General features: G+C 37.0%; 3 protein-coding genes and 1 long non-coding RNA gene across 6 annotated transcripts; 2 read left to right on the top strand and 2 right to left on the bottom strand.

Moving 5' to 3' along the window:
• Window positions 1-10,637: 10,637 nt before the first annotated feature.
• Window positions 10,638-15,785, top strand: LOC112726456 (putative disease resistance RPP13-like protein 1). Of its 2 annotated transcripts, none has more exons than XM_025775847.3 (4): window positions 10,638-14,703; window positions 14,951-15,069; window positions 15,153-15,268; window positions 15,404-15,785. In XM_025775847.3, exon 1 carries the CDS (start codon window positions 11,039-11,041, stop codon window positions 14,687-14,689), a length of 3,651 nt encoding a protein of 1,216 aa, XP_025631632.1. In that variant the 5' UTR covers window positions 10,638-11,038; the 3' UTR covers window positions 14,690-14,703; window positions 14,951-15,069; window positions 15,153-15,268; window positions 15,404-15,785. The 2 variants fall into 2 exon arrangements, with proteins under 2 accessions (XP_025631632.1, XP_025631633.1); XM_025775848.3 differs by having other exon boundaries at window positions 10,671-14,703; window positions 15,162-15,268.
• A 602-nt stretch (window positions 15,786-16,387) lies between these two features.
• On the bottom strand, window positions 16,388-19,164 carry LOC112726455 (uncharacterized). 2 transcript variants are annotated; one of them, XM_025775845.3, is made up of 2 exons: window positions 18,640-19,164; window positions 16,388-18,568 (listed from the first exon to the last, which is right to left on the bottom strand). In XM_025775845.3, exon 2 carries the CDS (start codon window positions 18,502-18,504, stop codon window positions 16,504-16,506), a length of 2,001 nt encoding a protein of 666 aa, XP_025631630.1. In that variant the 5' UTR covers window positions 18,505-18,568; window positions 18,640-19,164; the 3' UTR covers window positions 16,388-16,503. The 2 variants fall into 2 exon arrangements, with proteins under 2 accessions (XP_025631630.1, XP_025631631.1); XM_025775846.3 differs by having other exon boundaries at window positions 16,388-18,565.
• A 713-nt stretch (window positions 19,165-19,877) lies between these two features.
• LOC140176938 (uncharacterized) lies at window positions 19,878-20,840 on the bottom strand. The gene is made up of 2 exons (XR_011868191.1): window positions 20,678-20,840; window positions 19,878-20,577 (listed from the first exon to the last, which is right to left on the bottom strand). It is a non-coding gene; the product is annotated as an uncharacterized lncRNA (long non-coding RNA).
• A 522-nt stretch (window positions 20,841-21,362) lies between these two features.
• LOC112729109 (uncharacterized) lies at window positions 21,363-23,501 on the top strand. The gene is made up of 3 exons (XM_025779471.3): window positions 21,363-21,536; window positions 22,433-22,833; window positions 22,913-23,501. Exons 1-2 carry the CDS (start codon window positions 21,524-21,526, stop codon window positions 22,768-22,770), a joined length of 351 nt encoding a protein of 116 aa, XP_025635256.2. The 5' UTR covers window positions 21,363-21,523; the 3' UTR covers window positions 22,771-22,833; window positions 22,913-23,501.
• Window positions 23,502-24,976: the final 1,475 nt, after the last annotated feature.

Here is a 24,976-nt window from a genome sequence, read left to right as displayed (position 1 = left end):
GGAAACCTCTCGGCCAAATTCTCATCAATATAAAAAGGAAAATCTTTTTCCAGGTTTCTAACCTTCAGGTACATTTTCTTAAAATCCTTAAAAGAGGATTTATACAACTTGAATATACCAAACCCACGGGTGCTATTGAAATTTATCCATCCCCCCTTCCACACCCCCTTTGCTTGAAATAAAGAATAGAACAGTCCACTGATGGCATCTCTTCAAGAAATTCCATCAGAATCTCAAAGGAACGGAGGAACGCCCACCTATTTGAATGAAACTGAGATGTAGCACAGTTTAACTGTTTTAAAACCTGACATTCAAACTTTGTAAATGGCAACTTCACTCTCAGCTCTTCTAAGAAACAGCTATGCATATAGAAAAATTCGAACCCCTGCCCCCGATGGTAAACCCTATCATCAATGCTACACGAAAACAACTCAACTCGAACTCCAGAACCAGCCTTTACAACCTTGGCTACATCAACTTCCTTCACAGCAGCTTCATCACGGAATAAGGAAACTCAAGATCTCACATCCTCACTAATCCAGTCATAAGACTAGTCTATCTTATCTTTTTTCTCTTTCTCAAACCCCATGAGCAAATAAGAACAGAAAAACAAAAGGAAGAAGACGCAGATGATAAAATGAAAAAGAGAGAAATGGCATGCATACCTCTTTTACTCATTTTGTTTTCTAAGTAGCAGAAACCAAGGGTCAGTGATACACAACTTGGAACCCAAACCATCAACTTAACCACACCACAAAGTAACTGCTACCTCAATCAAATCAAAAGGTGAGGTTGCTTTGGAAACATAACAAGCTTTAAATGCTCCAAGGAATCTTTCTCTCTCCTCAATAAAAGTAGACACGACCCCCCCCCACGTTCCCCAATAAAAATTTTCTTTTTAATGAAGTACGTTGAACTGGGGGCTCACCGAGGTTACCTATTTTACCGAGTTATAACTCATCAAGGAAGCTCAACTTGCTTCATAAAAACTCTCCTCAGGCTAAGTTTGAGGGCTGTGATATGGCCGTCATCAATACGAGCTATAACTCGGTATTATGACCATCATCAATACGAGCTATAACTCAGTATCACCCGTTATAGCTCAGCTTTTATGAGTCATAACTCGGTTTCGTTTATTTTCTTGTCATAACCGACATCCAAACGTGAAATTGTCAGTTAGGTTGTTCATCATTTCAAAACCACATTAACACCAAAAGCGTAACGGACGAGAAACCCATCATATAAAGGAAGGTAAGACATTTTTTCTTGGATAAGAGATAATAATACACTATACTGACTTAAGCTTTAGAGTGCCTTTGCAGGTACACTCTCCCCTTTTTTCCGACATTCATATTCTCGCGTCACACCAGAAAGAAGAGCTCGGACTCAAGGATTGGACGATCAGCCTCCGAGGACATAGTTCGGTAGTCATCTATCACTAGAGGCCGATCTATTTCGCAGGCAAGAACACTATCGATTCTCTTATTACTTATAAATACTCTTCTATATTGTATCATTTCACACAATTTAAATACACTCAAACCTTTTCTCTATCATCTTTTTTTACCTTTCTAACACTTGGTTTTAACTCTCTAGAATTTTGTGATAATGTATTTCTCTAAGAAGACGACAATATTTACATCCAAAAATTCAATAAAAGAATTATTATGATAATTACCGAATGTTGTAATTACCTAATGCACGTTTAAATTTTGGTCGTGCATCAGTTGAAAAATGCTTCCTCAACTTGCAAATCTAATAGCTTTATAGCATCCCTCCGAACTAAAAACACAGAATGTGCATACAAGGAGACAAATCATCGTTTCTACCAACAGCCACATTTTTCCAACAAAAAGCATGGCCATAAAGTAAGCGTAGCAATTGATACCAAAAAACATGGCTATAGAAAATTGTCCACAGTTGAACAGGTGACCATTTGAAAAGCGTGACCAGTTATAGCCACATTTTTCAGCTTTTCAGTACACTTTTAATTAAAACATGGTATAAGACAAATTTTCTTGTAGTAATATAACCGGAAAAAAAAAGAAAATTGAATTCAATTTGGTTGTACTCAACTTAAGAATATGGATTAACAATTTGGTTGTCTCTACTAGCTAGGGATATATTATTGAAAAAGTAAGCATATAATGGATTATGTTTTACAAATAAATGTAACCTTTCTTTATGTATTAGAGCATCAATTCCATTAGTAATCATGATCTTACCAAGTTCTCTAATCTGACTGCTCAAAGAATTGCATTTATTATTGGTTGGATATTTCATTGTCATTGATTTTTTGTATCAATATTAGTATTGTTGAGTTAAGAAATTAACTAAATTAAATTGATGATGACAAACATTATTTTTGGTGGGTTAATCATTCAATTAGTTTTGATTATTTCTGATTAAGTGATGCAAGCCATAATTAGCAAACATAGCAGCAACCCAATATGGAACAAAATAAATCTGCTGGTGGCTGTCTAAACAAAGGAAATTCAAAGAAAACAAAGCAAGGAATTCAGCTGGGTCAATTGGATCAAAGGCAACCTAAGCAGTGACGGATCTAAAAAATTTTATCAGTGGGGGCAAAGTATATATAATATGATAATAATTTTATTATTATAAAATATAATTAGTCTTCTAATTATTTAACTGATAAATTAAAATACTTGTATAGTAATTTAAATAATAACATATAACTTAGAGTTTTATTCTTCTAAATTTTATATTCTGAAAAGATTGAATAATACTTTCATTGTCAATACAATTAAATATCTATTTTTTTATATATGTCACTAAATAATCATTTAAAAATTCATCTCTCATAGAATTACGAAATCGACTCTTTATAATATTTATAACTACAGTTTTTTTTAGTTAATGTCATTATTACCAACAAAACTAAAGCTAACTTTAAAAGAAGAAACACCAATGAATATCCATGTATTTAGATCTTACTTTTTATTTCAATTGTTATTTGTTGCTAACTAATATTACTATATTTCAAAATTTAAATTACTGATATCTTATTATTCAATAACTATTAACCATGTAATAAAAAATAGGGTAAAAGATACTTTTTGTTCCTGAAGTTTGACAAAAATTTTAAAAATACCCCTAATTTTTATTTTGTTTCAATTTTGTCCCAAAAGTTTTCAATTTGCATCAAATATACTCATGACGGCTAATTTTTCAAAAAATTTAAGACCAATTCAACAACAATTTCATAAGAACAACTCTCAACACAAGCAAATCAAGTATAATTTTTACGCATTATTGTTAGATTGGTCTTAAATTTTTTGAAAATTTAGCTGTCGATGGTATATTTGATGCAAATCGAAAATTTCTAAAACAAAATTGAAATAAAATAAAATTTAGGGATATTTTTGAAATTTTTGCCAAACTTCAGGGACAAAAAGTATACTTTACCCTAAAAAATATATACAATAACATAACTACAAAATAAAATGTAAAATAATTGAATGAATAAAAAATATTTAAAAATAAATATTTAATTAAATAAAAAAAATTAAAGAATAAAATTAATGAGTCTTACTAGAAAATAGAAAATAAAAATGAACAAGAGAAGATAATTAAAATTTTAGAAAGTATAAAAAAATATGCTTTTAGTATTTAAATTTAAATTATTGACTTATTTTTTAATTATTATTTTTATTATTATTATTATTTAATTATTTTTTATTAAATAATCAAATATAATATTATTATAAGATAGTGAGATCTTCTCTTTATACATTATGAAGACAGAAATGGATTAAAAAAATTTAAAATAGGGTTAAATTTATTTATTGAGTGGGGGCAAATAAGTTTTTATCCCGTGTAATACATAGAATTTCATAAAATCTCAATGGGAGCACTTGCCCCCACACTCTCCCATATAGATCCGTCCCTGAATCTAAGCCCAATGTAATTCTCTCAAGCTGATCTCTCCAAGTGCTTACCTCCAAAGCAACGTTCCTTTTTCAATTCGGATAGAACTCAGATAAGAGAGAGAGTGCTTCGTTTCTAAGTCAATCATCGAAGAAGAAAGAAAGAGAAGGGTTAAGCAAAAAAGATTGAAGTCTAATCACCCAAATCAAACCATATAAAGCTAAGTCAGAGGCTAAAGGTGATTCACTTACTTTTACATGCATCTTACTTTCTTCTCTCATTTTCTAACTCTCTGCTACTTTATTTTGAGATATATGGAAAAAGTGATTTCTGAAACACACTACTGTGAATTAAAGGCCAAGATTATTTCTTGGGGGCCAAGTAGTATCTCAAGGGTTCAGATGTGGGATTGTCATTGAAAACTTTTCTTCTTTTCTGTTCTGAGTCATTCGATGAAGAAAAAGGGATCTGTTCCAAAATTCCAATTTGGAGATTAATGGAAGAAAGTGAATAGCTAAGTTGGTGAAGTACAAAGCTTAAGGATTGACTTGGAAGAGAGCATCTCAGCAACATGCAAGGAGATACAAAAAGAAATTTCTTGCTTATACTGAAACAAGGAGAGAGAACTAGGGGTTTGAAGTTCATGTTCTGAGAAGTCTTCTCTGAGAGAGTTCATCAACTTAGACAGTGCTTTCTTTCAAAGGAGGATTCTACCAGAATGAGAAACTAAATTAGAGTCAAGCAAATCTGGTTCATCACATAGCAACAGAGGCTATTGAAGCATTCAATCTCCTTCATATTTTACATATTGTAATTTCATTTTTAATGTTTATCTTTCTGTAATTTCTTGAGGTAAAAGGCTGAATGAGAGAGTTCATGAAAACAAAAGGCCAAAGATTGACAAAATACTGAGTGATACACTTGAGTGAAAAGTCTAGAGTGATTCCAGATTTCTTTAAGTTGGTTTTTTGTCTTGTATCTTGTACCAGTGAGGTACCCCTTTCTTAGTTGGGTAAGCACTAAGAGTGAAGAGTTGGGTATTAGCATAGCCAAGTCAAGTTAGGTTAGAACTTGAGAGTGGAAGGATTGTGTCAATCCTGTGAAATTGGTGTATGTAATACTTTAACTATAGTAAAAATTCCACCTTGTGGTGGAGACTGGATGTTGGTTGCATTGCACAAGGCAACTGAACTAGGATACATGATGGTGTCAGCTTCTCTCTTCCCTTCTCTGTTCTGTTTTCTGATATTCATGAGATAAAATGAAATTGTCTCATAAATTTTCTGCTGCTGAGTTCAAACAGATTCATATTGAAAGCTTGTAATTAAAGGGGTATTTTATTAAAGTAAAAGAAGGTCATAGATTCAACCCCCTTCTCTAAGCCTTCTACAACCTTCAATTGGTATTAAGAGTCTTGGTCTCAAGAATCAAGCTTCACCGCTTGGAGCAAAGGTCCAATGGTGAACAACTTGGGCACAACCACAGTTGCCTATACTCTAACTAAAGGCCAGTCAAACAATAGGCCTCCCTTCAACATATGGAAGATTGTTGTAAGTGGTCCCAAGATTCCAACAAAAATAAGTGCTAATGGAGTGGTGACTCTAAAAGAAGAAACTGAATGGAATGACGACGACAAGAAGAAAGTGGAGCTGAATGCTAAAGGCATCAACCTTATTCACTGTACTATCAGCTTTGAAGAGTACCAAAAGGTGTCTAGATGCAAGACAGCTAAAGAAATTTGGGAGAAACTCCATGTTACACACAAAGGTACTAAATAGGTTAAAGAAACGAGGATTGATATGCTGCGAAAAGAGTACGAGATGTTTAATATGAAGGATAGAGAAAGCATTGATAAAGTGTTTGAGAGATTCTCAATCATAATCAACAACCTTGATGCTATGGGTACAACCTACTCAGAACAAACCCTAGTGAGAAAACTCCTTAGAAGCCTCACAAAAGAATGGGAAACAACTATCAATGTCCTAGCCGAGAGTAATAACCTAAGCCTCATAACCTATAATGAGCTGAGAGATAAACTCCTTGCCTATGAAGCCACACATACTAACCCGGACACAAAGAAAAAGGGAATAGCTCTTAAGTCAAAAATAGAATCAAAAGATAGTGAGTCTAGTGATGTGTTTTCAGATGATGAACTTGTGTCTTTTGCTACGAGACTTAGAAGGCTAATAAGGAACAAAGGCAAGTACAAGGGTTCAAACTCAAAAGAACACAAGAAGGACTTGAGCAAGGTAATTTTTCATCATTACAAGGAGGTTGGACATTTTAAGTTCAACTATCCGAAGCTCAAGAAGGAAGAAAAAGGAAAGAAAGAAAAGAAAAGAGTGCTCATGGCATCTTGGGAAGATCTTGAAAATGATTCGGATGAGGAAGAAGACTCTAAATGCGAAGACAAATCTGCTTCATGGATGGTGATGATCAATTTGATGAGATTTGCCTAGCATCCAAGAACAAAAAGGATATGTGGTACTTGGACAGTGGATGCTCAAGATACATGACTGGAAGGTCAACTTTCTTCATCAAACTAAACAAGTATGATAGAGGCTTTGTGACCTTTGGAGATGATGGAAAAGATAAAATTGTGGCTATTGAAAAAGTAGGTAACAATCAATCTACCTTCATTGATGATGTCTTTTTGGTTAATGGTTTAAGACATAACTTGTTGAGCATAAGTCAATTGTGTGATTTAGGTTATTTGGTGATTTTTAAAAGATTGGAATGCTGTATTGTAAATGAAAAGACCAATGAAGTGTTGTTTATTGCTAAGCGTTGTAATAATGTGTATGGACTTACCCTTGATGAACTAAAGGATCAAAATGTAACTTGTTTTCATTCTAAAGAATCTGAAAAGTGGCTATGGCACAAGAGATTGGGCCATGCAAGTATGTTTCAAATAAATAAACTTGTCAAGAAAGGATTAGTAAGAGGTCTTCCTTTGATAAGGTTTGACAAAGACATCACTTGTGATGCTTGCCAAATGGGAAAACAAACAAAGAGTTCATTTAAATCAAAGGAAGACATCTCTACTAAAAGACCACTTGAATTGCTATATATTGATTTATTTAGTCCAACAAGAACTCAAAGCTTAGGTGGTAAACATTATGGTTTACTAATTGTGGATGACTAATCTAGGTTTGGTTGGATTTTATTTCTTGCATACAAAAATGAAGCCTTTTCGGCCTTTGAAATTTTTAGCGAGAAAGTTCAAAATGAAAAGGATTTAAAGATCTCTTCTATAAGAAGTGATCATGGAACTGAATTTGAAAACCAATTATTTGAATCCTTTTATGAGGAATTTGGAATATCTCACAACTTATCTTGTCCAAGGACACCACAACGAAATGGTGTTGTGAAAAGAAGAAATAGAAGTATTCAAGAAATGACAAGAGCCATGCTTTGTGAGAGTAATGTTCCAAAATTCTTTTGGGCTGAAGCGGTTAACACAGCTTGCCACATTTTGAATAGAACTATCATAACGAAATTTTTGAAGAAAACACCTTATGAACTTTGGAAAGGTCACCCACTAAATTTAAATTACTTGTATATCTTTGTATGCAAATGTTTTGTTCTAAATAACAAATATAATTTGGAAAATTTTGATCCAAAAGCATATGAGTGCTTATTTGTAGGATACTCCACAAATAGTAAAGCATATAGAGTTTATCATCAAGATGCTAGGATAATTGAGGAGTCCATACATGTTATATTTTGTGAAACTAACTTGGTTCAAAGTATTTTGGAAGATTGTGATGCAGGAAATCAGGTTCAAAAGGATGATGAAAAAGCACAAAATCATGAAAATGAACATTCTGGGCAAACTGAACTAGAAACTGCAACTACTGCAGATTCAGCAAGAGACAATTCTGTTTTGTCTCATGAATATGGAGGAAATCATGAAGCCACCAATTCCTTGAATCCCTTAGTGACTGAACCTGCCTCCAAGTCCACTAGACCTCGTGAATGGAGATTCTTAAAGAATTATCCTGAGAAATTTGTCATTAGAGATGTCTCACATGGTGTCAAAACTCGTTCCTTTACTAGAAATGCAGATGAAGAATCTAACATTGCTTTTCTATCTCAAATGGAGCCTCGAAACATCAAGGAAGTCCTTGATGACCCCTCTTGGGTAAATGTAATGGAAGATGAGCTTCATGAGTTTGAGAAGAACCAAGTTTAGACATTGGTTCCAAAGCCAAGTGGAAAGAAAGTAACAGGCACCAAATGGATATTTCGGAACAAGCTTGGTGAAGATGGAAGCATTGTTAGAAATAAAGCAGGATTGGTGGCACAAGGATGTGACCAAGAAGAGGGAATAGATTTTGATGAATCATTTGCCCCTGTTGCCCGAATAGAAGTCATAAGACTTCTTCTAGCTTATGCTGCTTTTTGTGGTTTTAATTATATCAAATGGATGTGAAATATGTATTCTTGAATGGTGTGATAGATAGAGAAGTATATGTGACTCAGCCGCCTGATTTTGAAAATAAAAAATTTTCTAATAATGTTTTCAAACTATCAAAAGCTCTCTATGGTTTAAGACAAACTCCTAGAGTTTGGTATGAGAGACTTAGCTCTTTTCTTTTGAAAAATGGTGTTCAAAGAGGCACCACAGACACTACTCTATTTATCAAGAATTCTAATTATTCTTTCATTCTAGTCCAAGTTTATGTTGATGACATTATTTTTGGATCAGCAAATGAATCCCTTTGTACTGAATTTGGAAAACTCATGACAAGTGAATTTGACATGAGTATGATGGGTGAACTTAATTTTTTCCTTGGGCTTCAAATTAAGCAAACTAAAAATGATATTTTTATTCATCAAGAGAAGTAACCAAGGAACTAGTTAAGAAATTTGGTATGGAAAATGCCAAACCCATGGAAACTCCCATGCACCCTAATTCAAAATTAGAAAAGGGAGAAACTGAGAAAGATGTAGATGAGACTAGGTATAGAGGAATGATTGGCTCTCTTATGTACTTAACTTCCTCTAGACCTGATATTGTGCAAAGTGTTGGAATGTGTTCAAGATTCCAATCAAAACCAAAAGAGTCACATCTTTCAGCAGTTAAGAGGATCATTAGATATGTTCATGGCACATCCAATTTTGGTTTATGGTATCCTAAGACTGATGATTTTTCTGCAGTTGGTTATTGTGATGCAGATTTTGTTGGTGATAGAGTTAATAGAAGGAGCACATCAGTCATATGTTATTTCATTGGAAAGTCTCTAAATGTCTGGTCAAGTAAGAAGCAGTCCACAGTGGCTTTATCCACTGTAAAGGCTGAGTATATAGCTGCTTCTTCTTGTTGTTCTCAGCTTATGTGGTTAAAAACACAGCTTGCTGATTATAAACTAAATGCTGAAAATATTCCCTTGTTGTGTGACAATATGAGTGCCATTAATATTTCAAAGAATCCAGTTTTGCACTCTAGAACTAAACATATTGAAGTGAGATTTCACTCAATAAGAGAACATGTTCAAAAAGGGGATATTAACATTCAATTTATTAAATCAGAGGAGCAATTAGCTGATATTTTCACTAAACCACTCACTGAAGACAGATTTTGCATGCTTAGGACTAGTCTAGGGATTTTAAGTCATGACTCATTGTTTGAAAATTGCTGATGTGTTTGTTGAAGTTTTTGTCTCATAGGTTGGATGAGACAATTCTGGGCATATGAAGAACCATCTCTCTGAACTTCGTTCTCTGGGCCTTATTGCACATGCTGAATCATCTGGGCCAACCTTAAAAATTCAGATTCTGAGTGGTCCAATGTGTTTCCTTAAACCCAACTACCTCTGAGCCCAAAATGAGTATTACATTATCCATGTGTTTTATTTTATTTTATTCCTTTTATCCTTTAGTCAATAGTTTTCAAATTTAAAATTACTTTTTGTTTTTCGAATCCCGCCTTGTGCATGCAACAACCTATTGGCCAGTGGCAAACCCTTAAATGGAGCTCAGTACTGCGACGGATTAGTCTTTGGCCTGCCGGGCTGGGGGATACCGTGGGAAACCAAAAAAAAATTACTTTCTGTTTTAATTTTTAATAAAATCAAATCACTTTTTCTTTGTGATGTCAAGTCCTTTCAAGGTCAAATCATAGATGATACAGTTGCATGTTTTAAGAAAATCTTTTTTTATGGTGCAGTTACCAACACTCTATCTTCTCCCTTCATAACTCCTTCCTCCAACCCTTCGGTTTCTCCCCATTACCTTTACTGCTTCTCTTTGTTCAAAATCAGAAACCAACCAAATAAGGAAAAAAACTATTCTTTAAAAGCCTCCTCGTGAAAAAGTTCTCAAGCTTCCAGCAAAATCAAAGAGAAAATACCATGCATTCTTGTTATTAATAACTTCATAATAACATAAACCAAGGAGAAAAATTGTGCATACAAGGAGAAAAATCATCGTTTCTACCAACAGCCACACTTTTCCAACCAAAAACGTGGCAAAAAATAAGCGTAGCAATTGATACCAAAAACCGTGGCTATAGAAAATTGTCCACGGTTGAACAGGTGACTATTTGAAAAGCGTGGCCAGTTATAGCCACATTTTTCAGCTTTTCAGTACACTTTTAAAACATAGTAAAAGACAAATTTTCTTGTAGTAATATAATCGGGAAAAAAAAACTGAATTCAATTTAGTTGTACTCAACTTGAGAATACTGATTAACAATTTGGTTGTCTCTACTAGCCAGGGATATATTATTGAAAAAGTAAGCATATAATGGATTATGTTTTACAAATAAATGGAACCATTCTTTATGTATTAGAGCATCAATTCCATAAGTAATCTGCAGGATCTAGCATCATGATCTTACCAAGTTCTCTAATCTGAGTGCTCAAAGAATTGCATTTATTATTGGTTGCATATTTCATTGTCATTGATTTTTGGGATCAATATTAGTGTGAAATATACTTTTCATTTAGATTTTTTGTCATGCAAGTATATTATATTTGCTACTAACTATTTTATATTTTTATTTTCTTTTACAAAATTTACATGTTTTCTTTTATAAACCGTACTAGCTATTACCTTGGCTGTGCAATATTGCTCTCTCTTCCTTACATTCTCAAAATCCAATCACTCACTCATTCATTTCCTGTTTTCTGATCATCGTACCATGGCTGAAGCACTTCTTTCTGGCTCCATTAACGTTGTTCTTGACAGGCTCATTTCACCTGAGTTTGTCAACTTGGTGGTGGGCAAGAAGCTAGACCAGGAGTTGGTTGAGAGGCTGAAGACTGCTATCTTGGCTGCCAAAGCTCTGGCTGCTGACGCTGAGCAGAAGCAGTATGCAAACGAACTTGTGAGAAAATGGCTTGATAGTTTCAAGGATGCTCTCTACACTGCTAATAATTTGCTGGACGCTGTCCTCACCAAAGCCGCCTCTCAAAAGGTGGTATGTTTCTGGCGCTTTAACTTCCTCAACCCTGAAGGTAGGCAGACAGTAGATAAGATGCAAGAGGTGGTTGAAAGAATAGAAGATCTTCAGAAACGCAAAGATACCCTTGGTCTCAAAGAGATTCCAACGCATAGCTCCTCATCATGGAGACCTTCATCCACAAGTGCTCTTGTCCAGGAGAATGTGTTCGGCAGGGATGGTGATCAACAGGCACTAATCAAGATGCTCAATGACAATAATGATCATAACTTGTCCGTCATCTCTATTGTTGGTATGGGCGGTGTTGGTAAAACTACTTTAGCACAATGCCTGTACAACAATGATGATTTGATGAGGGGGTTTGATCTAAAAGCATGGACTTGTGTTTCTGAAAATTTTGATGTTGTTGAGACTACAAAGAATCTTATAAAGGGGATCGCTTCAGGTATTTGTAGTCTTGACAGCTTCGATTTAATTCAACAAGATTTGAAGGAAAAACTGTCAGAAAAGAAGTTCTTCATTGTTTTGGACGATGCTTGGAGTGAAGATGCTGACAAGTGGAATAGTTTTCTTTCCCCTTTTCAACATGCGAGAAAAGGAAGCACTATTCTTCTAACTACCCGCATGGAAAATGTTGGTCCAATAGTCCAAAATTGTAAATGTTACTTTCTCAAGGGACTGTCAAGTGATGACTGTTGGTCTATTTTTGTGTCCAATTCTCAAATAAGTGGGAGTTCAATACTCGAAGGAATAGGTAGAGAGATTGTCGAGAAGTGTGATGGCTTGCCGTTAGCTGTAGAAACACTTGGACGCTTGTTGCGCTCAAATCATGATGTCGCGGAGTGGAATAAAATACTATCAAGTGATATTTGGGAACTTCCTCAGGAAAATGGTAAGATTGTTCCTGCATTGTTATTAAGTTATCATCAACTGCGTGAACAATCAAAAGGCTGTTTCATTTATTGCTCGTTGTTTCCAAAAGATTATTATTTTGATAAAGATGAACTAATCTTGCTGTGGATGGCTGAAAACATTTTACAATCACCAAGAAGAGGAAAGACTTTAGAAGAAGTTGGTTACATGTGTTTTAATGAACTAGTTTCCAGATTATTTTTCAGAAAAGTTGAATTTCATCACAATTATTTTGTGATGCACGATCTGTTCCATGACTTAGCCATACATCTTGCTGGAGAATTCTATTGCAACTTGGAAAAACTTGATGAAGAAGAGGAGATACATTTTCAGACTCGGCATTTGTCATTTGGAAGATTGAATAGTCGTAATTCCATTGCTATGTTGGAAAATCTATCGACATGCTTGTATGTCGACGATTTGTTTAGCATGGAAAGCATAGCATCAAATTTAAAAAACTTGAGAGTTTTATCCTGTTGTAGACTTGATGTATTGCCTGATGTAATAGGCAAATTGATTCATCTACGCTATTTGAATTTCTCTTGGACAAATATTAAGACATTGCCAGAGTCGTTATGCAACTTGTATAATCTACAAACATTAATATTGTATGAATGTACTAAGTTGACCATGTTGCCTAGTGGCACGCACAAGCTTGTGAATTTACGGCATCTTGATGTTAGAAAAACTGCTTTGAAAGAAATGCCCAGAAGAATAAGCCAATTGAAAGTCTTGCAATTTTTAAGTAGCTTTGTTGTGGGCAAGCAGGAAGATAACGGAATCCAAGAAGTAGGAGGGCTTGCAAATCTTCACCGATCATTTGAGATTAAGAAGTTGGAGAATGTTGTTGACGTCGGCCAAGGAAGGAGAGCAAGGATACTAGATAAGACGCACATCAACGAATTATGCTTGGAATGGTCTTCAGCTGATGATGTGGTTCAAAACACAGAAACAGTAAGAGATATACTGGAGAGCTTGCAACCGCACAATGACTTGAAAGTGTTGAAAATCAAGGGATACAAGGGTACAACATTTCCAAATTGGTTGGGGAACTTTGCCTACAACAATATGACAAGTGTATCTCTGGTGTCTTGCAACAATTGCTTCAAGCTGCCTTCACTTGGAGAGATAACATCTCTTAAGTCCCTGCGCATTGAAAGGTTTGATCAACTCAGGAGTATTGGCATGGAGTTTTACAAGAACGAAGGGGATCACCATTCTTCGCATATTCCACCATTTCTCTCACTGGAGACATTGGAATTTCATGATATGCCATCTTGGGAGGAGTGGCACTTACCTGACTTTAAAACTTTTTCTCGACTCCAGAAGCTTCAATTAAGAAACTGTCCAATGTTAAAGGGAGACATGCTTAATGCCGTATTCTCGAGGATGGTTTCTTCTTTGTCGGATGGTTTCAAAGTTCGCGAACTACATATGTTGGAAGTTCCAGAAGGATGGAATCGAGAGATGATACTTATTGGCGATACTTTATCAATTAAGGGATGTGTGTCGGTGGTGGATTCTGCGTTTAAGGCAATGAGCAACAACCATCTAAGTCACCTCCAAGAAATACACATCTCAGGGTGTTGGTCTGCTTTATCCATTCCGGGCAATTCTTTACCCAGATCTTTGCAAAAGTTGAAGATCATGGATTGCAGAAAACTGGAATTCCCCCAGCAACAGCCACAGCAGAAGTATGATTTGGTAGAGCTACAAATTGAAGACAGCTGCCATTCACTCACCTCATTATCATTGGATTCCTTTCCCAATCTCAAGAATCTCGAGATATCTTTGTGTCTGAATCTGGAATCAGTTTCAATGTCAGAGCCACGGCACGCTGCTCTTCAACGTCTCACCATCAATGGATGCCATAAATTAGTGTCATTTGCCGGAGAAGGACTGGCTGCACCCAACTTGACTCATCTCAGCATCACATATTGTGACAAGTTGGAGGCATTTCCGAGTCACATGAATACTCTTCTTCCAAGTTTACACTCTCTCTGCATAGGAGCTTGCCGGAAAATCTGTAAGGTGCCAGAGGGTGGCTTGCCGCCTAACTTGAAAGAGCTTGTTTTGGAAGGTAGTGACGAGCAAATGAAGGAGCTATCATGGATGGCCAACTTAGGCGCCCTCACTAAGCTTACTATGGATTTTTCTTGCGTGAGGTCATGCACACAGGTTGGTTTGCTGCCTCATCTTCCCTCCCTTACCACTTTGCACCTTTGTTACTTTCAAAATCTGGAGACTTTGGAGTGCAACCAGCTTCTCGGCCTCACTTCGCTCCAACAATTACACATTTCATATTGTCCAAAGCTGGAGAAGATGGAAGGAGAAAAGCTGCCTTCCTCTCTCTCACTACTCAAAATTCAAGACTGTGATTTGCTGGGAGAACACTGCAAGAACAAACATGAACCAATTTGGCCTAAAATTTCCCACATCCCCACCATCGAAGTCAATGGGCAACAAATTTCTGAATAGAGATTTCTGACCAGGTAATACTCTAATCTTTCATGTTTGTCATACCAGAGTTAAATTCATACATGCATAAGTGATACTTCTTAACACATATTTTTCTATAAAATTGCATTTAGAGCAGAACAGAAGATATTAATTAGTAATTACCATGAATTAAGAGTTCATTCTGGGTGGTTAAGTGGACTAATATGTTAGGAATCGGAAGACTTGATTTCTATTTTAGCTTCAAGTTGGTACTTTATTCCTCGCCATATTTTACTTCAGGTTGGAGAAATATGCTGGGAGAGAAACTGCCTTCCTCTCTGTTAGTACTTCAATTCAAGACTGTCGGTTGCTTGGAGAACACTGCAAGAAGAAGAGTTGCTGCTAAACTCTGTATGAAGGTAACTACAAACTTAATGGATCTATAGGTAGTGATACTTGAGATTGCTCTATTTAGTAGCATTTCTTATGGATACCTACTCAGATTTTCCAGGGGCATGAAGAGATGGGTAACTACTAGGGTCAACCTAAGGATCTGCTTTCTTTATGGATTCCACCATTAAAGTGTGCATTAGGCAGCAATTTCAACTTGGTGAGCATGTAAGTACATTTGTAAAATATTCCATTGCAGTATTGTTATTTTTCTCAAGCTGAATTTTTCCCTTTCACTTCTGTTTTTGAAGCTAAAAAGGAAGGCAACAAACTTGATCTCATCCTTTTGTATTTATTATGCAGATCATTTTCCTTTATGTGAGCAAACACTTTTTGGGGTTCCTCTCTAAATTCCCATTAGTGTATTAACCTCATCAAGTGAACGATCGAATGGTCAAATCTTTTCTTGTCTAAGTGGAGATTCTTCACTCATAGTACTTCAATTTCGAGTTGTGGTTGTGATCTGAGCTCTCAAGTCGAACTGCCAGAAAGTCTGTAAACAAGCATCATTGATTTCATTTTGTTGATGTGTATGTGTCCTTGTACAAGAGTTGTGTATGTATGCTTATTAGTACTTCTAAGTTTTGAGACATCTTTGTAGCTTTGATTGGATAATAGTATACCTTTATACCTTCCTGTGGGTTTTTTTGATTTCTCACATTGAGAGGTTTTTTCCCACGTTAAACTTTGGTGTTCTGTTTTTCTGCATTTTCTTCAATATTTTACTGCTATTAACTATTATCATAGTGTGACTATATTATGTTTGCCTTTGTGAGGTCCATTCCCTTCCCACTATTCTTAGAGTGAAGTCAAATATAATTATGTTGCCTATGAACCATAAATATATAGGATTCTCACAAGATTAAGGTGCTTAATGTTTCCAAATGCACACAAAAGGAGAAAATCTTGGTTTCTAGCTTGGAATATGCCATATACAATTTGGTTGTATCAACTCAAGAATATTGATTAACAATGCTGCTAATATTTAAAACTGAAAATAATGCATCAACTATTAATTAGCCTAAAATGTTTTCATAGGTGTATACAAGAACTAATATCTTGGCATATACACTAAACTGGAATACAAAAATGAAAGTAAAGAATCATCCAATAATCCTCTTCCAAAAGGGAATTCAGTTCATTAAGTATTTCCATGGCATTGTCAGCGGTTAAAATGCTTTAAACAAGAGTTGGCTTGGCTGATCAAGATCCAAGAATGACAACAAAAAATTTCTTTTAAAAATATGAAATTCTAAAACAATTAAAAAAAAAGAAAGAGAAGAAGGAAAATCAATAACACATTATTCAGCATTGTTCTTTTAGTTTCAGTAAATGGTCAAATCTTATCACAATTGAAAAACAGAAGACCATAACACCATACAAAGTTGAATTTGCTGCATCACTTATAAGTAAGAACTGAGTAATTTACTTCTTACACATCCCCATCCATCATTTTGGGTTTCTACACTGAGTCCCTTCCTCCCAATATCAAATTGTTCGCTCAAACCAAGTTCTGCCATGAGAAGACAAACATGAGTGAGAAATTCTCCTCCTCTTCGGAGTTGCTGAGCATGTGCCTCCCATTCACACTGACTTGCAGCATAAGTAAGCATCTCTATCCACACATTACAAATCACTTCCCATGAAACTCTCTGATCTTCAATCTGTGAAGCAAGGCGGCAACCTTCATGGAGCAAAGACTTGCCAGTCTTTTCCACTCGAAGTTGTTCGAGTGGCTGGTGACACTGCGTGTACATTTGAATCAGCAATGTTGAAGCGCTTGCAGCATCTTGAACCGGCAGCTGCTCTCGCTGCAATATCCTTATGGCTTCCCTGAAAGTGTTCCGAACGTGAGTAATCCTGTTTATCCATTTAGGCAGCATGAGTGGACGCATGAGTAAAAGATACAACATATAATTTGATATTCTTTTGCTCACTTCCCTGTAGTCCTTTTCGGATTCTTCTGTTCTAGAGTGATAGCATATATCAGTTGCAATATGCCAAATGAGTAAGCTATGACCGAATTCGACCTCAACACTCCAGCCAATATTTTTTATTGAAATGGAAGCATTGTCACCTTTATAAGAGAGCAATTTCTTGAGAAAATTGTAATCAAATCCTTGTTCTTTGTACAGCTCTTGTTTTTGTGTGAGATGTTTAAAGATAAACTGTTTGAGATCAGCATCAGCATCTTCCCATGTCCTTTGCCTGTATAATTCCATCACAAAGTAGCTTCTGAAAAGAAAATCATTTCGAATGCATCTTGTTACCCTCTTCTTCATGCAAAAATTCAACAAGTTGTGTTGAGCTAACTGCCCTGACCACCTTTTCCGACAACGAGACAAAACCCAGCATATGAAATTCTGCAGTGAACTATGCTTGTTGACAACTAGCCAATTCAAAGTCCAATCCGAGAAAACAAGGGACACAAATGCATAAAGCTCGAGCAAAATAGCCCCAATAAATAAACAATATGTTATAGGAACGTCAACCCTTGAGTACTCATGCTCATGAACATTAAGGAAGACAACATATGAAGCTAAAGCAGACACTATGGATAAAACACTAACGAAACGAAAAATGAGACCTAGTGGAGAGTAAATTATAGTTGATTTCGTGTAAAGCAAGTCATACAAAAAACCCAACTGGACCTCAACCAATTTAAAAGCATAATTACTGTGTTTCTTGTAATCTTTGTCCTCCACATGTTCCTTTTTCACCATCAATTGGTAGGTTCGCTGACCCTCAGCGAACCTTAGGCTCAGATTGGCATAGAGACGCTTGAGAACAGGAAACAAGTAGTATCCTCCGTGAACATACTCAAGCTCGGCATTGGCATAAGAAAGCTTGAGATTTGGAGGTTGTATGGCCGGAGCGGAGAGCAAAGATTCTTCAAGTTGTTCGGGGCTAGCGGATCTCAGAACCCAAGTGCGCTCTGCATACTTAATGATCCCGGAAACAAACACTGGAATGGCTATAAAAGTCAAGGCAGTGGTGCTCCAAGATCTTAAGTAGATGTAGAAGGCCACGGAAACTTGGACAAGTAGACCGAGCAAATGGCGTAGCCATAAAGTGTTGTCTTCTAAGGCGTAAGCAGTGATTGTGTCAGGGCCGCCGAGATGGAGGAGAAGGAAGGGAGCCCAAATGGCCTGCAGGGCGTGGTTCCTATCTTGTGTGGCCACGTCTCCTTGGTTGTTGGCAAGTGTGCCCAAAGAAACTGTGGCTAACCAATCTGCTGAGAGATATGTTACCCAAACGACGAAGCTGATGAAGCCACCACGGGCACGCTTCCTCCAAGAGCCACATATGATGAGGACAACCTGCCATGTTAGGCTTAGCAAAACCAGCCCCCTCAGTTCCCATTCGTTCCACAGATGTCGCACGTGTTCTGGGAAGATCTCCATGTCCTTGTGACTTGTGCACTCTTCTTCTCCAAGCTCCTCTGTCACGGTTGTTATGGTGCACCTGCTGAAAAGACTCGAGTATTTTGTCACAGTTTAAAACGCCTCAAAACAGTGGCAAAAGGATGAATCGACTACCTTTTTAGTTTTTACCCACCACAGTCTCATTCGTCGCCACGGTTTTCACGTACATTAACAACGGTTTTAGCCTATTTCTCTTGTAGTGTAACCCCAAATTCAGATGAAATACAAGAGAATTAATCAAACTAATTTACGATTCAACTGTAAGAAAAAAATTTTTAATTTTAGGCAAAAGGTAATAAAGAATGGACTATGTTACATGTACACCAAAATCAACCACTAAAGGACCAATATAATATATATTGAAATATAAATACACGTTGAAAATAAAATAAATCACACATGTATTTATACACAAATACATTTGTGGTTCATATTGGTGTACGAATAACATTTTTGATAAAGAATATACCCTTGCCAACGAATTATAACTCAAATGGCATATTTTTCCTATCTTTGTCTAAAAGTCCTAAATTCGAGTCTCACTCCTAACTTACAAAAAAAATTAAGAATATACCATTGTGTCTGGTATAAATCTTTGCACCAGATTCAAACCATCACTAAAAAAATTTATATATCTCTCATTTGTAAAAGTTAGAGACTTATTTATATTTAAATTTGACAAAAAAAATTATTTATTTTTAGGATAAAAAATAGAGATTTATTTATCCTTTTTTTAAATATAAATTGATAGAATAAATTTTTATTATATAATTATTATAAAATTTATTATGATACAAAGTTTTTGTTTTAAGAGTTAGATAGATTATTTTGTAATTAATTATAGAATTAAAAAATTATGTATTATTTATAACATTTAAAAAATTATTTTTAAATTTATTTTAATTTTATCTTTAGGAGACTTGCCAAGAAATTGCCCTCGAAGGGCCCAATTTGGGTAGGCCAATAAACAGTTGCGACTCACGCGGAGTCGCGGACTGTTCGGTCAACCTCGACGACTCAACTCTATATGTGGCCATATGGGTCAATTGTTTTAGTCCTCTCTTTTTCTTTTCTTTTTTTAAAAAATAATTAACTTATAAAATTACATTTCTAAATCTAGTTATAAACAAATAGTGCATTACAGTATTACACTACTCAATCAACTGTGTATTTTTTTTTTTTTTTGACGGAAACTGTGTATTGTTATACAATACATACCATTGCTGCATAGCACATGTTCAAATACCTGAGTGAAAGTAATCTTGATGTCTAAGTCAATAAGAATTTTAATAAGTTTTGAGTAAACTTAAATTGAATCGTATCTAAATTTGATGAGGTATCTACAAAAGAAGTGACTTCTGAATCCCTTCGCTTATAGTAATAAATGGTTTCTTCTCCAATGTATAAAAAATTATCCCATATTACAGTGGTGAATGGTGATTACACTGTAAATAATACCTAAGGTAGTAGATGACATGGTCTTTGCTTGGCAAGTCGAATTGGACACAAGTCATGCTACCTTGCCCCCATTAGGTTAGCTGAACAATTTATTTCCTAATTAAGTCCAACTAATTTTTTTTATGCTTTTACTCATTCATTCTGCTTCAACTAAAATTTTTTGTTAGACTTGTCAGGTAGCAATGTAGCATCACCGTTCCATTGCATATCCTGTAACTATAATTTTGCCCGTTGGCCCTAATGATGCATGAGGAGTGTGCCAATGGTTCCGACCCGGCCCCCTAAAATAGACTTGTCCTAAGCTCAAGTCTAACCAAACAAACTAACAGAAAACAAATACATACATACGAGAATCGAGAGTGGCGTTCTTGCTAATAATATTGGAGTTCCGCTACGTATCTTCCTGGGTGCTCAAACACTCAAAACAATCAGAAAACAAAGTGATGTACCATGGGCAATAATCGCGATACAGTGATCATGGCAGGAGCAAAGGTTTTGGAGAACGCGGAATCTCATCATGAGCCGAGGGCATCAGAGATATCCCTTGCTGTCCTGGATGTCATCGAAGACGCAGAGAAGAAACAAGTGAAGCATCTACAAGTGAAGTCATGGTTTCAGGGCATTAAAGATCTATGCTATGAGTTAATTGATGTTTCAGAAGAATTCGAATTAGTGCAACAGGCGAAGAGGTTACGCTTTGTAGGCCTTCCACTCCTTCAACAACGTAAGGTGACAAGAATCATTCGCGAGTTTGAGACCTTAATTAAAGAGGTCGGCAAGTTGAAACTTAGTTCGAGTTCGGAACTACCAGTACCCGAGGCTGAGCTCGAGCCAGTAAATCTGCATTCCAATTGTTCCGTGCTGGGATTCTTTCTCCGAGCTATAACTCGCTAGGTTGCTCCCTTGAACAGTTGTTCCAATGCTCGGAGTGAATTCCTCAAGGTTCCGTGAACGTCGGCGTGGGACCTGAAAAAAGGACTCCGACGCCCAAGTCAGTAAGTTTCTTAGGAATACGAAAAATAAAAACAAGGAGTATGAGATTGATGTGTGTTTCTTTAATGTTGCTCAGTATCTGCTTTTAGTCAAATCTGACTGCACTTGTTATTTCGGTTCGTTTATATAGATATTTCCAAATACTGAACTTTGTAACTTCCTGGTGGATACTCCGAGAACCTTGGGTTTGTTTTACTGTTTCTGTTGTCGACCGGCTATAGCGCGGAGTTCTTATGGGGCGGTCATAAAAAGCCGTTGTGTTGATTGTTCGGTCAATGATTCTATAGCCGAGGATATTGGTATAGTACACAGCCCCCAAGCTTAGCATGTAAAAAACAGGTTGAGCTTTATTTTGGTGATAGAATCATTGTTTGTAGTTTCATTGTGTATATGGGTCTCCAAGATCAACTTTTTTTTTTGTTAGATGTTGCGTGTGGGCCTTGGGGTGCCGCTTTGGGTGGGTATTGGAGAACGTGCGGTTTATTAGGAAAGTTTGTCTTGGTAACTTCCACTTGCTGTCTGCTTGTCTTCTGTTCCAGTTAAAACAATGAGTAAGAAAGGTTAGTTTTTTAACGTTTTCACTTTCATCTTTTCTTCTTTCGCTGCTTTTCTTGTTGTCGTGTTATGGGAAAAAAGGATAAGGTTGTGGTCGATAGTGATGATTTGTATGGTTGGGCGGATGCTGACGTTAAAGGTCATGCTTCGATCTTTAGCTCTGCTGAATTAGTTTCTCAGTTGAATGAGTGTAGATGGGTGAGAAATGGGGTGCAGTTGGGAGTTAGGATCTTGCCTTGTGGTAAGGATGATAGGGTTTGCGAACGACGGTCAGACTGGTTGTACTTCTACGTTTATACTTGCATGTTGACCGAATTGGGGGTGAGGTTCCTCTTTTCTGATTTCGAATGTGGTGTACTTTCTCAACTTAACTGTGCTCCGACACAGTTGCATCCAAATTCCTGGACTTTTGTCTGGGCTTTTGAGTGTTTGATGGAATACCTTGGGTGTTATCCATCGTTGGCTTTATTCTTCTCCTTATTTCAGGCGAAATGGGTGTGGAGGGGAGGGTGGGTTAATTTGAGCAGTCACCCTGGCCGAAGCGTTTTTAGCTTGTACAAACAGTCTTTCAAGGATTTCAAAGAAATGTTTGTTAAGGTTCAGATTGAGGAAGAGTTTTACCCTTTCTTCTTGAACTCCTTAATGGTTGAAAGGTTTCCTGTTTATTGGTCTCCCGAGCCTAAACAGATTTTGGACTGTGATGATAGGGTAAAGAGTGAAGAATATGTGTTGGATTTTCTAGTTTCTGCTATGTCTTCTTCTGAATTGTTGTCGATATCGAGTATTTTAAAGTTGGAGGGAGATAGGGAGGCTATGGAAGAGTATTTGGGTAATGTGTTGTGTATCTTTTGTTTTTTGTGGTTTGCTTTTGTGATAGTTATTCATGCTGGCTTTTTTGCAGGTGAAAAAACTTCTACTCTTACGACCGCGAATTTGAAAGCGTTCATTTCAAAAGCTAGGAAGAAGGAGAAGGAGGGTTCGTCGACGAATGTAAGAGAGAATGAGGTTGTCACTGGACGTGTGACCTCTGATGTTGGTTTGAAAAGAAAGAGGGGAGATGGGTCGTCAAAGGTCCTTGATCTTACTGGTGCTAAGGAGGATGTTGGGGCCTTTACTGCTGAGGAGATCTGTTCTGCTTATGAGAGCCAGGTGATGCTCTATGGCTATAGAGATGGTCCTGAACAGTCTTTGTGGTCAGCTGGTTATCCTTTTATGGCTGTCTCGGATGAATTTGCTTAGGTAGATTCTGACGTGAAGATTATCCATGAGGCTGGCAAAACTGGCGTGGCTCGGTACTTGCAGGTTAACACCTTATTTTTTGCTATTCTGTTTGTTGGTTTTCTTTTTGTTTTAGTGTTATTCATATGCTTGCTCTTGCTAGGTTATTGGGGCTCGGTTGATGTCTATTGGGAGGACTTCCGAGCTGGATTCTATTTTGGAGGGGGATAATGCTGCTGCCTTAAAAAAGCTGAAGGCTTCGGCTCAGGAGAAAGATGAGAAGATTTTGAAACTGAGGAATGAATTGAAGGCAGCAAAGGAAAAGATAAAGGAGGTGGGTTCCGAGCTTACCAAGTTGAAGAATGATTCTAATGTTGAGGTCGGTAGACTGTCTGCTAGGGTTGCTGAGCTAGAGGATGAAGTCCTTTCTGCGTTTACTTTGGGTTTCGATCGGGCAGTTAGCCAAATCGGTGTTGTGGCTCCTGATGTGGACGTTGCTATGTTAGATGTCACGAAGATTGTTCAGGATGGTCAATTGATAGAAGATGGGACTTTGGAGGAGAAGCAGGGTGAGAGTGAATCGGTTGGAAAAGTTGATTAGTGTTTTGTTTGATGTTTGTCTATATGTATTTTGGTTGTCTATGGATTTGACTTATTTTGAAATTGTTTGTTTCGCGAAACTGAAGTTTGAATTCCGTATTGGAATGTTTTGTAGTATGTATCCCTGTTCAGGGTTTGTTTGTTTGCTATTAGTTTGATAAGTAATGTGTTTGTTCTTAATTTTGACATTATACATGCTTCGGTGAGGGGTGAGGGACCTCATTAAAACCTCTCTGTGACAAAAAACCCAAGTTGGGAAAAACCACAGTAGTAGGAAAAAGAGTGTCTCCTCGTGTCCTCAACCCGGTTACATAAAATAGCTTCTTAAAGAGGAGATATTCCAAATTCCAGGTATTTCCTCCCCTCCTAGTGATTGCAATGTGTAGGCGCCTTTGCCGAGGACGCGTTGAACTCTGTATGGTCCTTCCCACGTTGCTGCGAGCTTCCCATGTGTTGGTGGTTTCCTGGCTTCCTCTTTTCGTCTGAGTACTAGGTCGTTTTCGGCGAATGTTCTTGGTTGCACTCGCTTGTTGTATTTTCGTTTGATTATCTCTTGCATTGCTTTATGTTGTAGCTTTGCTTTGGCTCGGAATTCTTCTATTATGTCCAATTCTATTTGTCTTATGTCGTCGGATGGGATGTTCTCGATTCTTGGTGAGCTTACTGCGATCTCGACTGGTATCATGGCATCAGAGCCATAGACTAGTCGAAAAGGGGATTCGCGCGTAGTCGTCTGTTTTGTTGTATTATAACCCCATAAAATTTCTGGTATCAGGTCGGCCCAGTCTCCTTTGGCTTCGCCGACCTTCTTCTTGATAGCTTGTAGGATGACCTTGTTTGCAGCCTCGGCTAGCCTATTTGTTTGTGGGTGCTCTACTGAGGAGAAATGATGTTTGATTTTGAAACCCTGCAAAAATGTAGCTAAGCTTTGATCGGTGAATTGCCGACCATTGTCAGTGATGATTTCATGTGGTAATCCAAATCGGCAGATGATGTGTTTCCATATGAAGGAACGTATTTTATTAGCTCCGATTTTGGCTAAAGGCAGTGCCTCTATCTATTTTGAAAAATAGTCAATTGCTACGAGTAAATATTTTACCTGGCCCGGGGCTTTTGGGAATGGGCCGAGGATGTCGAGCCCCCATTTGTTAAAAGGCCAGCTTACCTCTGATGTATGCAATAGCTCGGCTGGGTTCCGTATGCTCGGTGAGTGTTTCTGACAATTGTCGCATATTTTTTACTTTGCTGATGCAGTCTTGTTTTATGGTTGGCCAATAGTATCCGGCCCTGGTTATTTTGGATGCTAAGCTCATTCCTCCTATGTGGTTGTCACATACTCCTTCGTGAACTTCGTTCATAATGATGTCAGCTTCGTCTTTGTCCACGCATCGTAGTAGGGGTTGGGAGAATCCCCTTTTGTAAAGGGTGTTTCCGAGTAGGGTGTAAGAGGCTGCTTTCCTTCTGAATGTTCTCTTGTCTTTCACATCGTCTGGGATGCCCCCTGTTTGTAGGTAATGCCTGTATGGTGTTCGCCAATCGTGTCCCTGTGATATTGAGAAAATTGAACTGTTGCTGAAGCTAGGCTCAGCTATTGTTAGTTGAGATATAATAGGCTCTTGTTGGGGTT

This window comes from Arachis hypogaea, chromosome 12, assembly GCF_003086295.3.
Source record: "Arachis hypogaea cultivar Tifrunner chromosome 12, arahy.Tifrunner.gnm2.J5K5, whole genome shotgun sequence".
Classification (NCBI taxonomy): Eukaryota; Viridiplantae; Streptophyta; class Magnoliopsida; order Fabales; family Fabaceae; genus Arachis; species Arachis hypogaea.
The sequence above is the reverse complement of the archived record's forward strand: the minus strand, read 5'-3'. Positions and strand labels throughout refer to the sequence as shown.

Excerpts from the sequence above, each read along its gene's own strand:
- LOC112726456 (XM_025775847.3), top strand. The coding sequence starts at position 11,039 with ATGGCTGAAGCACTTCTTTCTGGCTCCATTAACGTTGTTCTTGACAGG.
- LOC112726455 (XM_025775845.3), bottom strand. The coding sequence starts at position 18,504 with ATGGAGATCTTCCCAGAACACGTGCGACATCTGTGGAACGAATGGGAA.